The sequence below is a fragment of the Macrobrachium nipponense genome, chromosome 21, assembly GCF_015104395.2.
Source record: "Macrobrachium nipponense isolate FS-2020 chromosome 21, ASM1510439v2, whole genome shotgun sequence".
Taxonomy (NCBI): Eukaryota; Metazoa; Arthropoda; class Malacostraca; order Decapoda; family Palaemonidae; genus Macrobrachium; species Macrobrachium nipponense.
This window is the reverse complement of record NC_087212.1, coordinates 63,624,196-63,649,195: the sequence shown is the minus strand read 5'-3', so window position 1 is coordinate 63,649,195 and position 25,000 is coordinate 63,624,196. Positions and strand designations below refer to the sequence as shown.

The following is a 25,000-nucleotide window of genomic DNA, read 5'->3' as shown; positions in this document are numbered from 1 at the left end:
ACACACACACATATATATATATATATATATATATATATATATATATATATATATATATATAATGTGTCTGTCACTGTACTTGTGTTTTTGTGTATGTTATTGTGATGCTTTCTCCATTAAGCATTAACCTTGTGAGCTGTGAATGTTCATTAAAATTAGACAACATGATATCTTTGAAGATGAGAGAAGAAACTGCAATTTTCTTTGCTTAATAGTGGTAAATAAAGCTGCTATTTTTTGTATAGACAAATTAATGCTGTGACTTCAGCACATTAATATCATATTCCAACCTATTCCAAAAATGATCAACAGAAAATATAACTGAACAATTTTCTTTGTTATTTCCTGATCATCAGGTAATTTAAGCATCTATACAGTCTTACAAGTTGGAAAGGAACTGAAATTTTACTGAATTTAAGGAGTTCATAGTATCATAACGAAGATCTGTTGTAATTTGCTGATATTTTGACAGGGGTTGTAAATTACTTTTTTTTTTTTTATTAACTTACAAACTTCATTTATGGACAGGGTTATCTGCACAGCTTAAAAACTGTCAAACACAGAGCTGAATTTACACATAATCATTTAATGCATCATCTTAAAATTTACTCTTTCTCTCACTGCCACAAACAATCAATAATTGCAACAAATTTCACTGGAGTCAATATTATATGGTGACGGAACACCTATTGTTTGAATCTGTGGATTTCAGCCAACTATTTCAAACAACCAGCACAGAAATAACCGAGACAAAGGACACAAAGCTATAATGAGTTTTAAGCAGTGTGCAGCAGACATACTTGACGATAAATGTAAAATAAATGAAAATGAACAAACCCTAGGTATTTTGAAAGCCACCTGAAAGAACCCAACCGCAGTATTTCAGAGGATGGCAACCTGCCAATATTTATACTTGATATCACACAAAATTTCATATAAGAATAGGAGCGGCTTAAACACACAACTGAACTCCAGTATAATTTGATGGTGGAGGGAGAAGGGGGTTTCCCTTACGGCCGGTCCCCTCTCCCAGTAATCTCACTGGCACAGTCCATTAATTAAGCTCTGTACGAAAATAAACCATTTACAATGTTTGCTAGGTGCTTACACAGTCCTGAGCAAAACAAAAATACAAACTAATATCAGGTTAAGAATTAACTTCACTTATAATAAACTGTTTTTTTTAACAAACACTGTCATCCACATCACGTCATTTGAAACTGATAATCTATCACGGAGCAGAATGAGAGTCAATCGCAAATCGATAATAAAAAAAAGTTGTCTTTCATTAATAACGCCAATAATATAATCTGAGTTAAAGGACAACTGATAAGAAAAAGGTTTATGCGTTAATAATGCCGATAAAATAACCTGTGCTGAATGACACCTGACAGGAAAAAATAGTTGTTTTTCATTAATAATGCCAATAAAATAATCTGTGCTAAATGACAAACGAAAAGAAAAAAAAGTATTTTCTATTAATAATGCCAATAAAGTAATCTGCGCTAAATGACAAATAACAAGAAAAAAGTTTAATTTCATTAATAACGCCAATAAAATAATCTGCACTAAATGATATATGACCAAAAAAAAAGTTGTTTTTCATTAATAACGCCAATAAAATAATCTGTGCTAATTTACAAATGAATCAAGAAAAGTAGTTTTTCATTAATAATGCCAATAAAATAATCTGCATTAAATGACAGATGACAATAAAAAAAAAGAAAGTTGTTTTCATTAATAATGCCAATTAACTAATCTGCGCTAAATGACAAATGACAAGAAAAAAGTAATTTTTCATTAATAATGCCAATAAAACAATCTCCACTAAATGACAAATGACAAGAAAAAAAAGTTGATTTCATTAATAACTCCAATAAAATCATCTGCGTTACATGACAAATGACTAGAAAAAAAGTGGTTTTCATTAATAATGCCGATTAAATAATCTGCGCTAAGTGACAAATAACAAGAAAAATGAGTTTTTCATTAATAGCGCCAATAAATTAACCTGCGCTAAATGACAACCGACAAGAAAAAAGTTGTTTTTCATTAATAATGCCAATAAAATAATTTGTGCTAAATGACAAGGTGTTAAAAACGTTTTTTTAATTAATGATGACAGCCAACAAGAAATAAAGTTGTTTTTCATTAATAACGCCAATAGAATAATCTGCGCTAAATTACATGTTTGCCAAGAAGATTGTTACAGACAAAAAGTGTGTTTGCAGTTCTTTTAATATCTATACTTAAAATGAACGAAAAAAATATATAAATAAAAAGGGCACCGACTTGCACAGCAAGTATCAGCTTAATCGACTACCCATGTACCGTCAGCTAAAACAAACAAACGTCTACATGTAGAGACAAAACGTCGCAAAAAACTAAGGCAAAGTTGCATGGCGGTTTACACTAGTACTAAAAAATAAATAAATAAATAAAGAAGAATAAAAAGTGATGATATGTATGATGCTGCCAAACTTTCATACTTCGGAGATGAACTGCCTGATATTAAGGATTTTGTTATTGCTGACGACAAAGATGTCACAAATTATAATGAAGCCACACGAGTTACCACAGAGAGAGAGAGAGAGAGAGAGAGAGAGAGAGAGAGAGAGAGAGAGAGAGAGAGAGAGAGAGAGAGAGAGCCTTGAATAATAAAATAAAAGTATCCTGAATTCTGATTTGATTACAGACAGCTGAACTATGGGAAGTACAGTACTCTGTATTTCTTTTATAACCAAGCATTTTTCAAATAATTACACAAGGGATAATCGCTCAAGGTCAATGAACGAAAAATGTACGTACTTAAGAAAAAAATTTTGCATTATATGGTAGAGTGGGGTAAAAGGCCCCCGTGCGGTAAAAGGCCTCCCCCTATTTTCTTGCTTATTACATATCATAGCAACTTAGTCAGCTGATCAGTGCAGCAACACCTTCTGCCTGAAGCTTTCAATGCCAAACAGCCAGGGAGAACTAGAATGGGACACAGCCAGCACGCATTTTTCTTCTGTGGACACATTTCATGTAAGTATGCGTGCTATATCAGGGATATCCTATGCGGACATCTTGTCAGTAAAGTCAGTACTTTAACTACAGTTACTTCAAATGAGAGCTAAGAAATATCTTGCAATGCAATCCAGACTTGAAAACTCAATTGAGGTACAGGTGGATTTAGTTTTCTTAAAAAATTGCAAGTGGGGTAAAAGGCCCACCACGCTTTGGGGCAAGAAGCCCAGGGGGCATTTTACCCCCATCTGATCAGTTGGACGTGTAACCGGTGGTGAAAGAGGACAGACTACATCTTATTTGAGCAATGAAGGCAGCAGGAGTTTGTCTTCCTCTTATGTTTATATTTGCCCGTAAAAGGATGATGACTTCACTACTTATGATCGGCAGCTCATCTAGATCAATTGCTAGATGCACAGCAAATGGATGGTCTAATGCTGATGTTTCGTAGACTGGCTACATCACTTTGTTAAAATTGTTTACAATTCCAGATGGCCACCACAGTCACAGGACTTTAGCCAGAGAGAATGAAGTAATGTAAAGAAAATTATTCTATCTTTTTGACTTATGTCATTTTTGTTCTTATGTAAAACTTATCCATTATTTCTTTTATTTGTATTATTCTTGGGGCTATATAAAAGTGAATTTATTTCTAATTGTGCTGCTACAGCTGTCATGTAGAGGAAGTGTCAATTTATTTTACAATTTTGCTAGTTTCAGTTCTTATGAATACAAAAAAATCCTAGGTTTTACAAGAAACTATGAACTCTAAGATTAATTTTTGTATATTTTCCAACATTATTCTTGAATATTTTTGTGTGGACGGTTGATTTTTTTATATTTAGCAAAAGTAGGCGTCTACTTTTCAATATAAATGGTAGTTTTCATGAAGTACCACAATATCTTAGGTATGGGGCAAAAAGTCCCCACCGTGGGCTTCTTACCCTACCCATGGGGTAAAAGGCCCCCTTTGTTCTTTTTTTTCAGGTCATGTTTTTACTATCCTAAATTGCAAACAGCTTCTCATGATTATGATCGTTGATACTCCAATAACAAAGCTTTCTAGAAATATCTCTGTTAGGTCAATAGCTGAAATACTGTAGACTATATAAGAATTTCTCCTTAAGGGGGGCTTCTTACCCCACTCTCCCCTATTTTATTTTTGAAGCTATCTCTGTTCCCGTTTCAATGTTATTTGTATGGTGTTTTTACATAGCATGGAACCAGTGGTTATTCAACAACGAGACCAACGGCTTTACGTGACTTCCGAAACATGTCAAGAATGAACTTCGATCACCAGAAATACACATCGTTAACACCTCAGTGGAATCCCCGAGTATCGAACTCGCGGCCACCGAGGTGGCAAAACAAGACCATACTGACCACGCCACTGAGGCGCTGTTCCCGTTTCAAGAAATAAAGCCGGTTCCTTGCACAAGGTAACACCTGGCAGCTGCTACTTTCTTCCGGATATTACAATCAACTGATGATCGCCATTTTATGCCTTCTCAATCATCGATAAAATGAACTTGGAACACCCACATCTCTGCTGTTATTTTTCGTTTGTCTCCTTTCCTACAAGAATACCGCAATGCGTTCTTTTTTTCCAGCATTGTAAAGTGGTACAACTCTGCTCTCTGGTGGCTAAGGAAATGGGCTTCCGTTTTATCATAGTCTCCCTAATTCAAGAATAGTAGTTCGTTTTCTCTCATCACTTTTACAACAGAGAAAATGTTATTTGAATTAGCGGAAAACTATGCTGATTCGTCATTTGAGACTGACTATCAACCAATTTTTATCAGAAACGTAACACTACAACCGAGATCCGAAGGATGAATTTTCTCCCTGTAAACAGCCAATTAAATTATCAGTGGCATTTACTTTATAAATAATATACGAATGACTGTAGTTCAGCGATGAATATTGATATTTTGCTACATTTTTATTTCAAATATACAGCTATTTAGCATCATAGTTAAGAGTTGCGAGATCTATATTCCATTTAACTCCCCATGAGAAAGGACAATAAGTTCAAAATGCATCTGATGGGACTTGGAAACACCTTGTAAAGCGGGGAGTGCCAAAGAGATCAAATCTTTGGCTCTTTTTCCGTGTCCAGCACCGCCAGCATTTCCATACTAAATTCCGTCACATCCGATTTGAATCCCACCGAGTTAACCTAACAGCTTGCTTCATTTTACACAACTAATATTCAACAATCTCATTAGAAAATCTTGTTACTAGACTCATCTCAAATGACCAATCAACACAGGAAACACAGGAAGTATTGTGTATATATATAAATATATATACACAATACTAGGGCACCCATACTCCCAAAATAACAACAATGTGGATGATGGTTGGGAGGGCAAATACCCACGCTGCAGCCGGTGAAATTACTTATCGCCAAAATGCAAATTAAAGACAGCCATGGCTCCCCGGCAAAAATTCCTGTGGTGTATATTAGTATTGCACTAGCCCCGGTTTTACTGCCATGCCCCTATGTTTGATTAGGGTGTGGGAAACATAATGAGATTATTTTCAAAAGAATTCTATAGTTAGTTTTTGAGATATGGCATCCCGCTTTTTTATTTCCGGGAAACGTCCCGGTACTCTGTTACATCTCGGGAAAATGCTACTGGGCAGGTCACAAGAAATTAAAACGCAAGATCTTACGTGAAGACTATCATAACTGCACACAAAAAGATTACGGATATACACCATGCTTCATATAGCAGCAAGTGTCTATTTATTTCTCTACCTGTCTATCTATATTTATAGATATATATATTATATATATATATATATAATATATATATATATATATATATATATTATATATATATATAGATATATATATATATATATATTATTCCAATCGGTTTTTCGGCCTTTATTCTGGCATGAAATTACTGGCCTTATGCCCTAGCCCACCATGGGATCATCAAATCGCGTACCATGGCCGGTGATGCAGCTCTCGGCTCTCGGTTACAAAATCCACCCAGATGTAAATGGGTGCTACCACCTGCTGGGTCGAGAAAAAGGGGGTCTGTTGTCAACTTCATCCCCAAAGACTACCAGAGAAAACTTAAGGCTGCACCATTTTTTCCACCCCTCCAAAGGGGCTGATGGGTATTAAGAATATAATATATATATATATATATATATATATATATATATATATATATATATATATATATATAACGTTCTAAGATATGGCGGTTACTGGTAACTCGAACAATATAAGACTGTTGTAGGAGGAAGTACATCTCAGGTGGTCCTTAAAATACATTTATTGCAACCTTTGTGTTTTAAACCTTGCAATAAATGTATTTCTAAGGACCACCTGAGATGTACTTCCTCCTACAACAGTCTTATACATACATACATATATATATATATATATATATATATTATATATATATATATATATATATATACACATAAAATCACATTCTTACGAAATGCGTACTATAACCGCCATATTGAACTCATTACTTCGATTTCCTAATATCATTGGACCTAACGCAAAGCCTTAAATCACAAAATACGAAAAGTTCGTATTCAACAAAACCACAGGTAAATTTTTGCACATGTCAAATATTATGCTTTCATTTAGAGGACACATCCCCTCTAGTTTAGTCTGTGTCATTTTAGACACGTCCATGAGTAAAATAGTTGGCACGGAGATCTCGCTTCATCTCGGTTTGCACATTCCACATTTAGTATACTGAAGTGATTAAAGGTCAGTAACTTTGTGATCTTCACGATGGCATCAAGAAATCAGCCAGATTCTATGGATATGATGCCACTCTAATGAAGGTTTGCCTCTTGTGAGATAGTTACTCTAAGTTTGAATCTGATTAGTTAAACAACTTTTGTTATATATCCCAGTTCTGGCATAATAAAATTAGCCGGGACTTCTAAATATGTAACCACTTATAGAACGACCTGTTTCTCAGATACACTATATCCTCTATTTTTGGATACTAAGTCGAATGTAGGTTTGTCTCTAGGGGCTGCTCGGTGAGCAAGAGCCCGTGCTGACACAAGGCCAGCTTAATCAAAAACAAAAACTCTAGGAGACATACCAGGAGAAGGTGCGATATGACAAAATGAAAAGTGGTCTTAACACTAGCATGACGAAAATAGCCAGGGTCATGTAGCCAATTGAAGGAAAGCTTGTTCTATAGAGAAAGATCTTCAAACAGTTCGAACCTGGAAGAATTAAAGGTAGTTTCTCACTGAAGGTGGGTAACTTTTGTAATCTCAGTGCTTGCAGAATGTAATCTGTAAGGATTTTCGGCTACGTAATAACTCGAATGGAGGCTGACCCCTAGAGATATAAATTCATTTCTCGATATAGTGTGGTTCGGATCCCACAATAAGCTGTAGGTCCCGTTGCTAGGTGACCAATTGGTTCCTAGCCACGTAAAAATATCTAATCCTTCGGGCCAGCCCTAGGAGGGCTGTTAATCAGCTCAGTGGTCTGGTAAAACTAAGATATACTTAACTTTTTAATCTTGAGATATGAATCTTCTAAAAGCTCTGATACAGCCTAATCACAAGTTGTACCTGACTAAGTGTATATCTAACATTTCTGACCTCTATCCTGGTGCCTTGTAATCAAGAGTATTTCTCGATATGTAAAGACAGATCTAAAAGTTTGGATACAGCAAAATCAGAGGTAGCAGCACACTGAGAGCACATAACTTTAGTGGTCTCCACGCAGGTAATGAAATCAGCCAGGATTCCTGTTCCTGTAACTGTGATGGTAATCGCTTCATAGCCACGAATGATAAGTTAAAGGAAATGAAAATACATTTTCTTCGAGTAGGTCTGCAACAAGGAGGCATTCACGTACGTGTTGGAGGCGCCTGTTCTCATGATTATTCTAGAATCGTCAGGTGGGATATGGAACTCAACAGGCCCAGACGTGTCGTTAGAAACGCTGCATATTATAATGTAACTATTCGCCTAAATCCTTCTAAAAAGTTTCTGTCGTCTCGGGAGTCTGTGACGTTCGCTGGTAGGCCCCGCCCCCAGATCGCCGTATAATACGACTGACGAAGTATCAGAGAGAGATTATCAGTGAGAGACCAGCAGAGATCATCAGATCATCAGTGAGAGATCATCAGATCATCAGTGAGAGATCATCAGAGAGAGATAAGAGAAGAAGGAACAGACGAAGGATAAGAGTCAAGTCGTCCAGTCAAAGAGTGAGCGACAGAGGTATTCCGACGTAGAGCAAGCCTTCAGAGAAGAAATGTCCTACAAGTTGGTTTTGAGGAGTAACCTGCCCTTCAAGTATCAAGAATAGACATTGCTCTCTACAGTACGGAGTCAAGAAGACGTCTATAGTTATACAGCCCTCCTTTGTGAAGCCGTCGCTTCGAGCATTGATTTTCGACAGCCGCAAAACTGGCCAGCAAGTATTTCGTTACCTCACTGTTTCCCCAGTTCACATAATGTAAGATTTCATTTTTGTTATGTAAATAGGAGAAACCATTCTGCATTTATCTTTGTTAGTAAGCTTGTAAATAAACTTTTGTTCTGTTTGTGTTTCTTTCTATATTCGTATCCCCAGTTTCAACTGTTGGTGTTGAATTCTTTTTGTTTATTATAATATCGAACCTGTAGCGAACCTCGGTCTGTAATAGTAACCACTTGAAATGTCTTTATACAGAAAAGGAACAGGCGGTCTTAACCCTGCTACTATGAAATTCACAATGACTAATGGATATATAGCCCATGGAGACATCTACTAAAAGTCCAGCTCTAGCAAAATCACAACTAGTATCCGATTGAAGGTATGTATCTCAATGTGACCTCAATGCTCGCAGCAAGTTTATCCCTGAAAGATTCTCTAAAACCAGTAACCGATGATGATACAAAACTTTCGTGATGCTGATAACTACATTATAAATCAGCCTGGATTTCTGAATATGCAGCTACTCAAAAGAAGGCATATCTAAAATTACGATTAAAAAAAAACGTGAAAATTACTTTTGCTACCTTAATAATGGCAAGTAAATCACCCACAGGTAGGCAATTGAAAAAAAAGATATGTCATTTAGAGAAGGATGCTCTATTGGTTAGGCTCCAACAAATCCGTAAGTAGCATCTGATCGAGGGACGAGGGTACGTTGGTTTTGTGATCTTAATGTTGGAATCATGGAAATGAACCATGATTTTGGTAGGGTGGCTAAGCAAGTAATAGATCACCCTTTACAGACAGATCCCCTGAAAGTTCACATACAGCAAAAATATAATTAATATCTGTATGAGGGGACACAACTTGTGACCTACAAGCTGGCATTAAGAAATCAGGATATAAAACCGTTCAAATAATAGTTCTATTAAAAGCTTTGATAAGTTGTATCTCACAGAGAGCAAGCAATATCAGTGACCTCAACGCTGGCATCATAAAGTCAACGAGGATTTCTGGATGCATAGCCATTCAAGCGTTGGTTTTTCCTTTAGAGATGGATCCTCTGAAAGTTCGGACGCGGGAAAATCATAGGTTTTATCTGATTGAAGGTACATAAATTAGACCTCAATTACAGCATAATGAAATCTACCAGAATTCCTGGATATTGAACCACTCCACTAATGGATCATCCCAGACATTTTGATACTTTGAGTTTTTGGAGATGCCAAAAATCAAACTGGTTTTTGACTGATGCTATAATCAAGAACTTTTAGGTACCTATTAATTTTCTAGTTTTTATTTATAAATTAATTTCATATTTACTTACTACATATAAATTTAATTATTCATTTTTCTTCTATTGTTAATTATTCATTATACTTTCATCTTTTTCCCAATTTCTGGAGGCTAGCTATCTAAGTTCAGTCTTTTTTAGTTGTTCCGTACAGATGTATATTCATGAATAGTAATAAAAAAATATCTTGAGGTTTGTGAAGTACTAATCACATGACAATGAAATCATAAAGCTGTATACCCTAGTCTACTGCATCTGCAATTATTTATCTTTCAAGTATCTTTCAATTATTAGGCTATGCAACCTACATCTAGTAGTACCGTCACCTTAAGATTTAAAACATAAGTAACTGTCTCCGTTACATCATTTTGTAATTCATGTTTACCTGCTAAATACAGATAATATTTAATATAAGGGTCATAAAACTCTCTGCAGCTTTGGTCCTTCACAATAAAAGTCACACAGTAAGATACTTTTTTCCTCCCGCTCCATGATATCACACACATTTTAAAAGGACAATCAAATTTCAAATCTATTATATAGCGTCGTCTTTCTAATGTAGAGTTTACAGCACTACATAACACTATTCAGTCATACTGATGCCTCCGTCTCTCTGTGTGGTGTGATTTTAATATTTTTTCGAAACATGATAATAAAATCATCAAATGTGTAACTTCACGTACTACGTGCAGCACATGCACCATGAAAATCTCTTAATTACTGGGTCTATCACATCAATGGTTTCTAATTTGTTAATTTGGCGCTGTCGTCACTTCTCTCTCAAGTTCCACACTCACCCTTTTTTTTTAAACAGTTCCTGTAAACCCAACCAGAAATATGCTAAAAGCAGAAAAGTTTGGTAATTGTTAAAAACTACAAAAATATGGAACTTGAACTTTTTACTACATTCTCATAAAGAATATATGCTGTTTATTGCTACAGAGCAGGCACCGGAGCCGAGAGGGTATTCTGGTGCTGTAATGAGTGGCAATTGATAAATGGTTTGAAATGTGGTCGCTAAAAAAATATATATATATATATTTCTGAAAAACCTGACACGACTGATGGTAGGTTTTATTGGTTAAGAAAATTAATATACTGCAATTGTAATCCATCGAATTTGCAATCTCTAGTGCATCATTTCCCAATGAAATAATTATGTGGATTAAAAATGTACATATACCCGATCCGACATCCTGATAGTACTTTTCATTATGCAATTAGAAGGCAGATGATCAAAACGAAACAACATCTCTCATGTGATTATATCTTGGATCGCGGACCAGAAGAGGGAAAGGCCAACTTACTTGCGCTTATATGAAACCGAATAAATGAAGGAGGCCAAGAAAATTCGATAAACGCATCGTGGTATGAGAAAAGAGTTCTTAAGCTTTTTGTAATTGACGGATGAAAAGCATTCAACAAGTCAGGGATTCCAAATAAGTTTGGAATCAGAATAAACGACATATTCCTTAAATGTCAGGTCAAGGTTAGAACAGGCGAATATGAATGGAGCGCAGGTAGCGTGGCTGTGTATTCTGACCAAGAATACAACATCCCACCCAACTCCATTTCCAGACTTTGACCATCATTTCTGGTGCTCAGAAAGTGTTTTATGACCATGCTCTAAGAATTTAGTCCTAACTTCTCTTGTATGAAATTACACAGATTTATATTCGCCACGAACTTTTTAGTTACATGGCAATGCAAACCCAAGTTCTTCTCCTTGATGCCCGAATGAAATTCATAATCAACACACCGACTTTCAATGGGTAATGTTCTAGGAGTCCCAGAATATATTCCAAGGGTAATATTGTGAACTACATATCTCTTCGAATATCTGTTGACTTTACCCAACAAAGTTAGCTTCTAGTCAAACGCCAGGCCTAAAAACTTCACCTCTTTTTCTGTAAGGTAAACCTTTGCCATTTAAGGTAAAATTTAGGATTTCTACTTTGTGATTCTGGTGGAAATCATAGCAAACGTTTTTGATACAGAAAATTTGAAGTCTTTCATTTGCTGACTACAATTATATTGGCACAATTGACTTTGATGCTAATTCCAATATAACTTAATGTGCTTCTCAAATGAAACAAGTGACATTCCTATCATGTTCGTTTTCTGTAAAAGAAAACTCCCGAGATGGCTATTTGTTTATCCGTCCCCCACTTTTTCTCTCCGCCCTCAGATCTTAAAAACTACTGAGGCTAGAGGGCTGCAAATTGGTAATGTTGATCATCTACCCTCCAACCATCAAACGTAACAAATTGCAGCTCTCTAGCATCAGTAGTTTTTATCTAATTTAAGGTTGAAGTTAGCCAACAACTCAGGCCAGCATCGGGCCGTGGCTGAAACTTTCATGGGCCGCGGCTGAGTGTCATTAAGCACTATACGCTGTACAGAAAACTCGTTTTTTTCGGCGCATATTTTACTAGTTTAATGACTATATCAGCCAAGTGAACTATTGGGCTTGACTACATTGTGGTGGTTGACAATCCCAACAAAACTTTCCGCCAGCTATGACACCTTTCCTTTCCCCACGAGGAAAAACAAAAACAAAAATCCAGGTGCTTCAGAACCCGTCAAAATGACTCACAGTATTCCTGCATCGAACGATATTATCAAGAACATAGATTTCAGACCCTTTGTAATCCTCCCAATACCCTAAGTCATTGAAAGTACTTAAATGTCAGTGGTTTAGCATCGCTTTCTATGAACCTCTGCCATTTGTTTTCTACGAAATGAACATTCAAGATGCTGACACAACGAACAAACGTCCTGACGGATTAGTTCTGTCCCTGAGCTCTTGCCAGTCCAGAAATAAATAAAAAAGTAAGTTAAATGAATATATGTATTCACTGAATAAAAAACTATTAGTAAATTGACTCTGCACTTCAATTCACCATCATGCTGATACAAATGCCCATTTCTCTATTCATCACGCATATATCACAGTGTAGCCCTTACGTGATCTTACATCTGTGAACAAAAATTAATTTAAGATTAAAATGACACGTGCGTATGAATTCACTCGCTTCACAGAGAAAGACTACAATTGGCAACCATCACTTTTCAGATACAGTAGCCGACCGCGACGTTTTTATTTAAATACCCACATATCATGCGAGTGCAAAGCCAAGAGTAAAATATAATTGAAATTTCTAATCAAATCCGAGGGGATCTTTCTTGTTTTTACGCCCCCGTCGAGGTAGGTAGGGGCTAGGGAGAGTAGAGGATCGAAAGGGTAAGGGAGCTAGAACAGGCAGCGCCGGGTTCCTGCACGATGTAGCTTGCGCCATCAAGCTCGTCACTTAATAATTTAGTACACAAGATAAATGCCAGCCACAAAACCTACTGTTTACAGAAATCACAGATCTTCCCAAAAACTAACTGTCAAACCTCGACCATCTTGTACCATATCATCACAAAAATTAAACCAATTTCATAAATATTACTGAGTTTCTAACAGAAAACAGAGCGGTATAGAAAGAATCAGTTAGATACGGAAACCACAAATGTAGACATATGTCACAAATATGACAGAGGGGCATATTACTTAAATCTAACCAGAATTTCAGACTTCAAAACAGAAAAAAAGGACACCTATAATATACTACGGCCAAGAAATCCAGAAAAATCCAGACTCTTTCGGCGATCAACGAAGTTGCGTCAAATCCGGAAACTTGTTATGATCTCATTTTCTATTTTGTAAAGGCAACTCAGTAAAATCATATATTTCACAGTGAACAGCATTAATATGAACCCAATGTTACCATTTTATTTTCTTTAGGTCGGACGGGTCCAGCTTTTGAACTCGACCGACCTAGTCACGTCTGGCCGAGCATAAATACCAACCTCATCCACTTAACCAATAATGTTAATTTTGAAACCTTTCTAGTAACATAATAGTATCGGTACGACTGTGTTCTTCCGTTGAATGAAATTAACATTCAAGTTTAGTTAGTACTTGCATGAGTAACTCTTAAAATGGAAAGTATGCTTTTTGACAGCTAAATATTTGGATTAATGAATATTTTTGTCATTCTTTTTTTGAATCCCGTAAAACATAACATTATTCACAACATAGAAACAAATTAAAAAATGTCTCACTCTGCCATGAAACGACGGAACAATCTTTGCTTTTCTGTAATCATAATTTTGTAGCTTTCTATGACAACTACCAGACTTCTCCATGACAAATAGAACTGTCTCAAGGTAAATTCTAAATAGAACCATTTGAAATATTTCTGTTCAATTCAGCAGAATTCGACCTCAATCTACAGAAGTCTTCATCTTTTATAGTTTTGCAACTTTTCTTTTTTAAAGAACAATTTTAGATCATCTTTGAGGCCAGCCAAGAAATGGAGCAAAATGTACCACTTTAAGTGTACTGTTTCTAGAGAAATATTATGTAAGCTACCACTTTGGAGAAGTAGCACAGAAACTGGACGGACATGTGATAGGAAAATGGATTTACATGAGAACTTTCAAATTGTTTTTGATTGTTGTTTTTATACTTATAAAGAGTTCCAAATCCGGTTTTTGAAAAATTTTGTCCATTTTTTTGTGGCATGACCAAAATGATAAGTCTACGTCATAATCATTTTGGGAGAATCGTCAAGATTGGTACCTTCCAGGAAAATTTCTTCCAGGGAAATTTCATGGAAATGTTACGAAAAATCTGATATAACCATTAAAAAGAGTGAAGACTATATACTTCGTTACAGTGACAGTGAAGTCTAACGATACCGTATCAATAGCTACCTGCCCGAACCAGCCAGTCCAACATAATGTTAGGAATACAACAGGAGTCTGTCTATAAATATGTAAGGACAATTCGATAGGAAAATCCACTGGTAGAAATATATATAGAGTGAGAGTAGAGTAATGAAAGAATCTACCAGGAGAGGTAGAAAAGGGAGTAGATGTGTGGCAGTAACAGACTGCAGCAATAGCAGTTTCGAAAAAACGAGACTAAACACAGGCAGCAGTTTGCCAAAACAGTAAGTTGCAAACTCCAGTGGAAAATCTGAACTTTGACACCTTCAGTGGGTGGTTACCGTAGATTAACATAACCAATAAGACTAATCTAGGGGTGGCACTGGAAGTAAGGAAAGCCACTCAAGAAGTAGTAGGATGTGTCTTGGTAGAAGTTAAGGAGGAGCTTAACTGTATGAGTTAGGCTGAGAGAAGTTTAGTTAGGAACTAAGCCTTATACGGGGAGGCTACGTCAGTACTTCCTCTGTTTCCTGTGTAGTGTTGTGTAAAGTGAAATTGTAGACTAGTACTCTTAAGTATTAAGTAAGATTAATTAAGTGGTGTTTAACTTGCCAAGAATCTAAGGATAAGTATCCATGCCAAACCCTCCTGAGAGACTGGAAAATGAAAGGAAATTAATCTACAATGTTCCTAAGAAAAGAAAAACTCACCGCAAGTGATAACTGAAGGTTAGCCCATATAACAGATAACCTTCTCAAATAATACCAACAAGCTACCGAAGAAAGACTGACTAATAATAAAAGAGAAGAGAAGAGAGAAAGAGAATAAAAAGAAACCCGTAAGACACATAGATGCAACAATTAATACCATTATCTGACCGGATTTATTTACATTTACTCCGCAGGAAAACTAATGGTCTGTTTACTTGTCAGATAAAAATGATTAAGATTACCACCACTTTTGTAATCATTATCATTGTTGCTCTTCCAACACGTGTATGCTGTCAAAATTAACAATTTGTTTGTATGGTGTTTTGACGTTCCATGGAACTAGTGGTTATTTAGCAATGGGACCAGAAATACGCATCTCTTGACGCCTCCGTGGAATGCCCGAGAATCAAACTCGCGGCCACCTAGACCAAGTATTGTAATCTGGAAAGTTTTTGAGTTGGTAAATTTTGAACTGCGGCCTCCATCCTCCCCTACAGCCGCCCTTTCCACCCATAATAAAACACTGCAACTTCTGTAGAATGTACTACAGACGTTACGGCTGACAAATTATTGGTTGCCAAATGCGTGATGTTATGATTAGGACTGTAATGGAAATGAATTAGTGGCCACAGAGTACATTTGGCTACGAATCTGAAGTACTGATCAGAGAATAAATTCGGCTATAAAACTGAAACACTGATCAGACTAAATTTGGCTAGTGCATGGAAGACCATGTCAGAGTCGACTGATGACATCTGATTTCAGTATACTCTAAATACCAAGGTTGTATCGTACTAAACTGCCTTTCGCCCATCGTTGTGACGAAGTACAGACTACAGATTATTCCTAATATACCAGGCAGGTGTATTATTCTCAGATAATACAGAAAGTCCGTTGAAAACATTCACACGAAACTTATCAACCTGTTTGTATGAATAATTCGAACATCGTTTGTTTGTTTGTTTGTATTGTGTTTTTACGTTGCAAGGAACCAGTGGTTATTCAGCAACGGGACCAACGGCTTTACGTGACTTCCGAACCACGTCGAGAGTGAACTTCTATCACCAGAAATACACATCTCTAACCCCTCAGTGGAATGCACGAGAATCGAACTCGCGACCACTGAGGTGGCAGGCTAAGACCGTACCGATCACGCCACTGAGGCGCTAACATCATCTTCGTAATTTTCAATACCATATATAACATTCAAAGCATAACCATCCGTCCATGTTGAAAGCAGAATAGTACAATGTTAAATGACAGGAAAAGTAGAGGGGCACTTTAATGTTGTCCCCGTTTAATGCCAAATGTATTAAAACAAGGTGGCTAACAGCTAAAGGTAGGGAAAACTCCCTGAAAAGAAACAAGGAAAACAGAAAAATACCAATGGGGTCTATCAACACCTTCATGACAGAAAGACATTAATCAAGCCAATTGGCATCCATAATCAAAAGATGAAGTAAATAGTGACATATAATTCACGTAAATGGTCACACAATAACTGCAATAATGCATTTAAGACTAAAATTCAGGATGTGGCCAGTGATAACAGCCACTGGTTAGGAAATAATGAAAAAGACTAAACGATCTAGTGACGGAATGTAGATGAAAAAAAAAAATCAGACAAAATGTCTTTGTGCCAAGCCAATATGGTATGGAACTAACTAACCAAGGTTAAAAAAGAGAAAATAAAGTGAATGGGGGAACCCTAAGAGTGACTTAGGGTTCTTAATATTTCATAGTTATGTATGTACTACTTTTCAGTATTTGGAAAACTACTTGCCCAATAATAAGTAATGTGTGCAGATTGGAAATTCATATTCATCTTATGCACACATTACTTATTATAGGGCAAGAAGTTTTCCAAATACTGAAAAGTAGTACATACATAAATATCAAAAGCTGCACTACGATACCACACTTGCCCTCATCCATCAATTCCAACCAATCATTTCCAACACAACATACAGCAGAGTCTCTCTGCTGGAAAAGTTAATTCTATCTGAGTTTCACCAGAACACTGAGCTGATGAACAGCTCTCCTAGGGCTGGCCCGAAGGATCAGATATTTGGACGTGGCTAGGAACCAATTGGTTACCTAGCAACGGGACCTACAGCTTATTGTGGGATCCGAAACACATTATATCGAGAAATGAATTTCTAGAATCACCAGGAACAAATTCCTCTGATTCCACGTTGGCAGAACGGGGAATCGAACTCGCGACTACCGAATCGGTAAGCGAGCACACAACCCACTCGTCCAACTAGGAACTAGTCTCTGCTGAATACAGTTGTCTACGTGGATAAATAATTGTTCATGAACCACATATTCTGGCATGGATGATGGCTGCCAAAATATGCCTATATGGACTTAAGGTTTAATAACTGTGCGCTCCTTCGAAACTGGTATAATAATAATCACTTCCTCAGATATAGGAAACTTGCACTCAGAAATATGGATATCACATTTTCTTAATTATATAAATCAGGCAGTCAAGTTCTTCGTGTCGAATCGTCTGCGCATAATTTCCTCTTTGCCTTTTTAGTAATCCTAATACCATCACCATCTACAGGATGAAATGTCGATACTCATATTCCTATATCCAATTATTCAGTAGTCATTTGATTCAGCGTTTCAACAAGAATGACAATGAACTTTTTAATCATCTCTGGAAAAAAAATCAGGAAATCAATCAGCCAGTTCTTGATCGCTTTAACAACCACCAGAGAGCCGTTTTCCTTAGCATTACAGATGAAACGTTCAAGAAGTCGACAAACTATTCATATCCATTGTCAATTTGCAATTTCGGTTCCCATCCTTATCAACTATAGTAGATTCACATCATGCGTGCATCTGATGTCTAGGCTAGTCCCTTACGACGCTCCTGATTGGCTGTTGATAAGCCAGTCACAGGGCTAGAAACCCTCAGTCGCTCTTGAGAGTTCACATAGGCATGACGTATGTTCCAACTCTCCTGAGGGATACTTTTGAAAGCCGTATCCCTCAGGAGAGATGGAACATACATCCTGCCTATGTGAATACAATCGAGAGACTGATGTGAATCTACTATAACTGTAAAGGTTCTTTACTATTCTATATTTTCCCCATGAAATTTCGGTTACCATTCGCCATTTGTCCTCTACGCTTTTTCTTTTTTTCGTTCTTCAAATTTACAATTCCTCCATTGAACGAGGGACATCTGCCACTCGATGTTGTACTGTCGGCCAAAAAACTCGTGGCAGAGTTTCATAATTTTTCGTTCACCTGCCTGACGCACGATTCATGCCTTATTTATCTATTTTTCTGTTCAAAGATGGAAGAAATCATGTGTAATGACGTTAAAAATAGTCACTGATATCTTTTAGAACATTATGTTATGTTATTGTGTGAAACTATTTTTTCCATATAGCAAAATTGACATGAACGAAACGAAGTGATAAAAAACGTCATATCACAACCATAGATATACATTACCAAATAGATAGGAGACACCTATCACTAGTAGTATCGCATAAACATAGTCCTTAAATTATCATTTCAATATTAAATTGAAGGTAGTTGAATACTCCAATTTGTTAAATTTTACAGAAAACATTGGAATCTCACAAAATGCTATCAAATTTAAAAACAAAAAGAAAAAAAAAACGATATCTTAACAGTGTGAACCAGGCGACCTCACTCTATTGCTGATGTAAAAATGTGCACGGGAATCTAATGTCAATGTGTCATTTATCGGTCTAAGAAACATCCCTCGATGAGCGAGAGAATTATTGCACTGCATTCGGTGCAAGTTCCTGTTGGAGAGATATCAAGAAAACTTAATAAACCGGAGAGAATCATACATAGATGAATAAATTGTTTAAAGCAAACGGCAAAATTTAAAACATGGGCCTAGAGGTGGAACACCTTGAAGCACCAACATGAGAGCAAGACAAGTACAGTAGTGCAAATGTTGCTGAGCAACATTCATTTGTGAACTTGGAATTCTAGTGCCTCGTCACGACATTGCTGAACCAGGGAATCATAACTAGCTCTACGCTTATGATTGGTGTCTGATGAATACTTTAGATGGAAAGGAAGAGATTTTTAAATCTACACTTGAAGTCTTTGATAGTTGTCTAATGAATAAGTCTAATGAATAAGCAAACTTATCTTTGATGGATGAGAGATTCAGTTAGGCTTACTCTTTTTGTTTTTGTTTTTTTTATCGGTGGCCGGTGAATACCACGGATAGGGAGGGAAACGGTTTCAATGATGCATGCATTTTTTTTTCTTCAAAACCTAAAGAATACATTTTATTACACCAAAAGCGAGCAGAAGGAATTTTAAGAACATAATATTTTAAACCAGTTGAAAAACAAGTGTTCCATACATTTTGATAGTTAATACTTATGATATTTCGATTAATAGCCATATTCTCCATATAATAAAAATCAGCAGCATCTCTTATTCCTCAAAGAACAGGTAATCTTTGCAAATAAAAACATGAGTAACAGATTACATTTCAGAAGACTTAGAATACCTTTTAGGCCTATAAATCATTTTGCAACATACAGCCAGCTTAGACGCAGTCTAAAACTTCAACATTCAAAGAAAACTGGTTGTAATTCATATTCTATCGTATTCATCAAAGAACAGGTAATCTCTACAAATAAATTCATTAGTAACAGATTAGGCTACATCTCAGAAGGCATAGATTATTTCTTTAGGCCTATGAAACATTTTGCAACATACATGCAGCTTAAACACAGCATAAACTTCAACATTCAAAGAAAACTGGTTGTAATTCATATTCCTACTTTGAAAATGTTGTCATGATTGTTGAGCTTATTAGGTCTACTGTCATAATGCTGCAGATGGACTAGTTATGTTGACCAGTCCGAGGAGCCTGTTAAGTGAGCTTTCATTGATGGCACCGCTAACCTTATCACACCGCACTTTGAACTAAGCAACGTAAAAAATTAAAAAAGAATTCAGTTCAAACCACACAGATTACGAATCATATAAATGCATAAAAGGGATCATATTTATATAACCATAAGGAAAATATGGCTAGCTGTGAATTCGCAAACTTGTCGACATCTATGACATTAGAAAAAAAAAAAATTTAACACTACTTGGCAACGTCACGTTGAGTCTGAGAATCTGGACGATACAAAAAGAATCATGTCGCATGAGATTTGAACCCCACTGTACATTTTTCCTTCAATAGCCTCATTTCATTTTCACTTCACTCGATTACAAAAATTTGTATGACAATTTTTATATATAATATATATATATATATATATATATATATATATATATATATATATATATCCTACTATATATAATATATATATATATATATATATATATATATATATATAGTCAATGCCACATGAATGAACATTACGATAAAATTTATGTATCGATATTTTTAACTCTTTAAACTCCCGATGGAAACACCTCCAGAGCACAGAATTGTTCCTCGAAAAGCCACGGATCCTCAGAGTCCTCAAGCAAGTCTGTGGGTTCGTACTTGTTCAGTCAATGTCCTTACTAAAGAAAAAAAAAAGTGCAAATAGTTTTTTGGTATCCACAATCGAAAGATGAATCATACCTTCAGGGGAGAGAGAGAGAGAGAGAGAGAGAGAGAGAGAGAGAGAGAGAGAGAGAGAGAGAGAGAATCATGGAAGGGTCACAGCTGACAAGGACACTGCATCCATGATTTGAGTATGTACGTTTTGAAGACCAAGTGAGGGGATAACACACACCTGGTCAATTATATAGGACCTGCATCTATGGTCGTCTTCAGAGGTGCTTGACCCTTTTTGTTCAGGAAGGTTTAAGAGAAGGCCCATAACGGCAAAGCTTCTCTTCATTTAAGACACAAGTAGATTTTGGATAACAGAAGGGAAGGGGGGGGGGGGTGGCGTCGTCCACACAGTGACGAGAGAGAGACCGGATGAATAGCGGTTTGGTCGGTGTAGGATAGACCAGGTAGAAAAAGGTATGGCTATCTCTTCTATGCAATTTTTTTTTTTGTCAATGAAATTTCCTCAGCCACGGCTAGACATGTAACGACCACTTCATCACCACATCTTTTTCCACATCTTTGACGCTTTCAAACATATGAACGCCCCTTACTCCCAAACAACTGAATAATGGAAAATGATCAAGGTTCTTTACAGACTGCTTAAGAACTGTGTCAGAAACTCAAGTCACAACCACAACAGCACTGGTCACTGAAGCCGAAAGCACTGAACACAACGCTTTTAAATCCATAAAACTATTTACGCCAAGAAAACCGAATGGTTACTATAAAATAACTACAGCTGATCTATTCTATCATCGAGAACACTGCAAAAACTTTCCATTGCAGCCTGATACTGTTTTGCCAAAGGTTTTCTGGTTGCTGTCACTAATTATGAAGTGGGAGGTACTCAGTTTCCTCTATACCTTCCCTTCCCCATTTTCCAGAAAAATGCCACTCAAAGTTCTAGCGACCCTATACCCACAGTGTCTTTTAACGCTGCAATAAACATAAACCAACTCATGGGAGAAGAGGGATTACAGTGGATGACTAATTAAAAAATACAAACTGACAAGAAGAAAGTTTAAGCGAGATTCCAGCCACTTAAGGAAGCGAAGGCCTAATTTTCTTCAATACATTCTAGTATAAACTTTTTAAAAATCATGGCACTTACTTCAAAAGATGAGAACGCTCCCAAACATAAAGACAGCATCAATACATACCTGCAAAAAAGGAAAAAACATCATCATTAATGAATACGAATGGATATTTCTAACCTTTAGTTAACACTCACACTCCTGCTGGCCCCCAAAATATTTTGTCCGTTATACCACACAAAATCTGTGATCAAAACTGACCTCTGTTCTACAATGCAGGCAACATGTTACAGGAGAAAAATCAAAATGGAAGGGCCGAGGACAGTAGCAATTCAACATATTTTCGGTTAAGTCCAATCTTTAATAAACAGTGAATATCAACTTTTGGCAACAAATCCTTGAAAAAATTTGTCAACAGACAGTTTTCAGTTTATTCAATCATTAAATTTCTAAGAACTTGTAATTTGTTATGGGAGATCTAATGGTTTTACTTAGAAAGAACCCTTCGCATAAGGCCCAAGAGTAACGATGTTGACACACTGGCCTGGGTAATTAATAATAATAATAATAATAATAGAGTCTTCCAGAGCTGTGCTGACTAAAGGCATCGACAACGCTTGTTACCTATCGCCTGGACAAATAAGAGAAAGGTTCATAGAGATGGGCTCAGGAACTAAGTAACAACGCTTTTCAACGACACAGGGCCTCCTGAAAGTCCAAACATAACTTTCTGCATAATCCTGCTACCTAACAGACAAAAGAGCAAATCAAAATAAATACCATAACCTTGGCTGAGACAATCAAATGATACTTGAAATGTGTTCTGTAGTTCCTTAGAGTTTTTCCTCAAAATCCAAAGGAATTTATACTACGTAGTTTAATTCACCCATAAAATATCACTATTTTGACCAGAGTAAGAGCAACTCTAAAATATAAAAACAAAAATAGAAATGAAAATAAAAATGATGAAAATGTAAATAAAATAAAAATAATTAAAATAAAAAAGGAAATAAAAATAAAATAGAAAATAAAAATAATAAAGTAATTATAATAAAAAATGGAAATACAAACAATAAAAATAAAAATTATGAAATGAAAATAAAAATATTAAAATAAAAATCAAGGCCTTTCGACTTCTTGTCCTTTCCTAAGCTTAGTAAAGGACAAGAAGTCGAAAGGCCTTGCCGCGGTACTCCGTTGTTTCACTTTCCATCGTGGCTTTTGCCTTCTTAAGGGTGGAAGTGAGTCCACCGAAATATAGTCCTTAGCTTTAAACCAGACTTTGATACTTGAAATTCGAGATAGAATACAGGTGATGCAACACTTAACAATATTCTAACTTGTTAGAAAATTAAGAAAATTTAAATGTATTTTTACATACGAGCACTTTCCTCTCATATAAGTACGTACATTGCCATATACTTTATCATATGTTTCCTTCAGTGACTAATCATAAAATTATAATACAGAAATACCACTGTTGATGGTTGAGTAACTAAATGTCAAGAATTATCTCTGAATGTTGAATGTTTGCAGCCAAAAAGATGAACACAGCATAAACACAATTCATACATGTGAAAAAATGACCAGACTTTGGACAAAATGAACTAAAAGGTAACTGTAGTTAAATAACAAACTCCTCAATCGAGGGCAGACATAACTGTTCACAGATGTTGGTCTGCATTATGACAGGTGAAGTAAGCGAAGACTAAAACAAAAAGAGTTGATTGGCAACTTCGTCCGCATTCAGAATTTGTAATCAACGTAAATTAAGGTATGTTCATTATCCACCTATATAACTACTAAAGGCCAGAGAAGAAGAAAAACATGACTTATGATAATGTCTGAAATAGCTTGTTTGCTTTGCACACCTTAGACTTCTCTGGTGACTGTTAATTCCCTTCAAATGAGTGTGTTTTCATTTTCTCATTTGAAATTAAGGGGTAGAGCCAATATCTCCTTCAAATAACATAACATTGAATCTAATTCTTCACTTTGCTTTAATCGGCTTTGAATTTACCCTCAACAGATATTACCTACAATACAAGGATTTGCACACTATCATCATTTTTTGGGTCACCTATAACGTTATCTAAATTACTGTCTACCATGACTTTTAATACTTCTCTCACACTTAACTATAGGAAAATTTCAGCTAGACAGATTCTTATTATAAATTAACTTTCAGTAAGTGATTCGCGTTCCGCATCGAAGATCACAACTTGGTAAGGACATCTTACGATACGTAATCAGTCAAATCAGTCCCACGTTACAATAAGACTGGCCCGTCGATTCAATCCTCAAGAAAACTATTTAATGCAAACAGTTATGTACATTAAGCTACAAATGTCGAGCAATATCTCTTTCTCGGGAATACCACCGAAGGGGAATTATATATATAATATATATATATATATATATATATATATATATATATATATATATATATATATATATATATATATATATATTTGTATGGTGTTTTTACGTTGCATGGAACCAGTGGTTATTCAGCAACGGGACCAACGGCTTTACGTGACTTCCGAATCACGTCGAGAGTGAACTTCTATCACCAGAAATACACATCTCTCACTCCTCAATGGAATGGCCGAGAATCGAACTGGCGACTACCGAGGTGGGACGCCAACACCATACCAACCACGCCACCGAGGCGCTGGTTATTATATATAACTGATAAACAATTTGGCCCCCGGGGGAAGATTCGAGCGCCGGATAGTGTGAACCGGTGACAGGAGGAACTATGAAATGTAGGCCAAGGACCAAGTGCTGAGACCTATGATATTCAGACCTGGAAAAGGTGGAGATTAAGATGGAAGAAAGATAATATGAATGGAAGTACAGTAAAAAGAATGAAAGGGGTTGCAGCTCTGTGCCGAAGGAACACTGCAAAGAACCTTAAGTAATGCCTACAGTGCACTGCATGAGGTGTGCTGATAGCATTAGCCCCCCTACGGAGATTAACCGATGACTTCAGGGATGGTAACCCTTACCGTCCCTTAAGTCTTCAGTGAACAATGTAAGGCGTTCGAATCTCCCAGGTGCCGAATCTCTTATCAATTATCATGCCACTCCAATGATATTTCCGAGGTAGATCGAATGGGGTATTAAACGACTTGCAGCTTAATGTGTGTGAATATAAAACAGTCAAGGTGATTGTGATAAAAATTCACTCATCACAGACACACACACACGCACACACAC

At 36.3% G+C, this 25,000-nt stretch overlaps 1 protein-coding gene across 1 annotated transcript in view; it reads left to right on the top strand.

Annotated features, from left to right (window-relative positions):
* LOC135197512 (uncharacterized) overlaps window positions 1-21,739 on the top strand; it is a 71,484-nt gene extending 49,745 nt beyond the window's left edge. Inside the window, exon 2 of the mRNA XM_064224575.1 lies at window positions 21,629-21,739. Within this exon, the coding sequence (XP_064080645.1) occupies window positions 21,629-21,739 (111 nt within the window). The remainder of the gene's footprint in view (window positions 1-21,628) is intronic.
* Window positions 21,740-25,000: the final 3,261 nt, after the last annotated feature.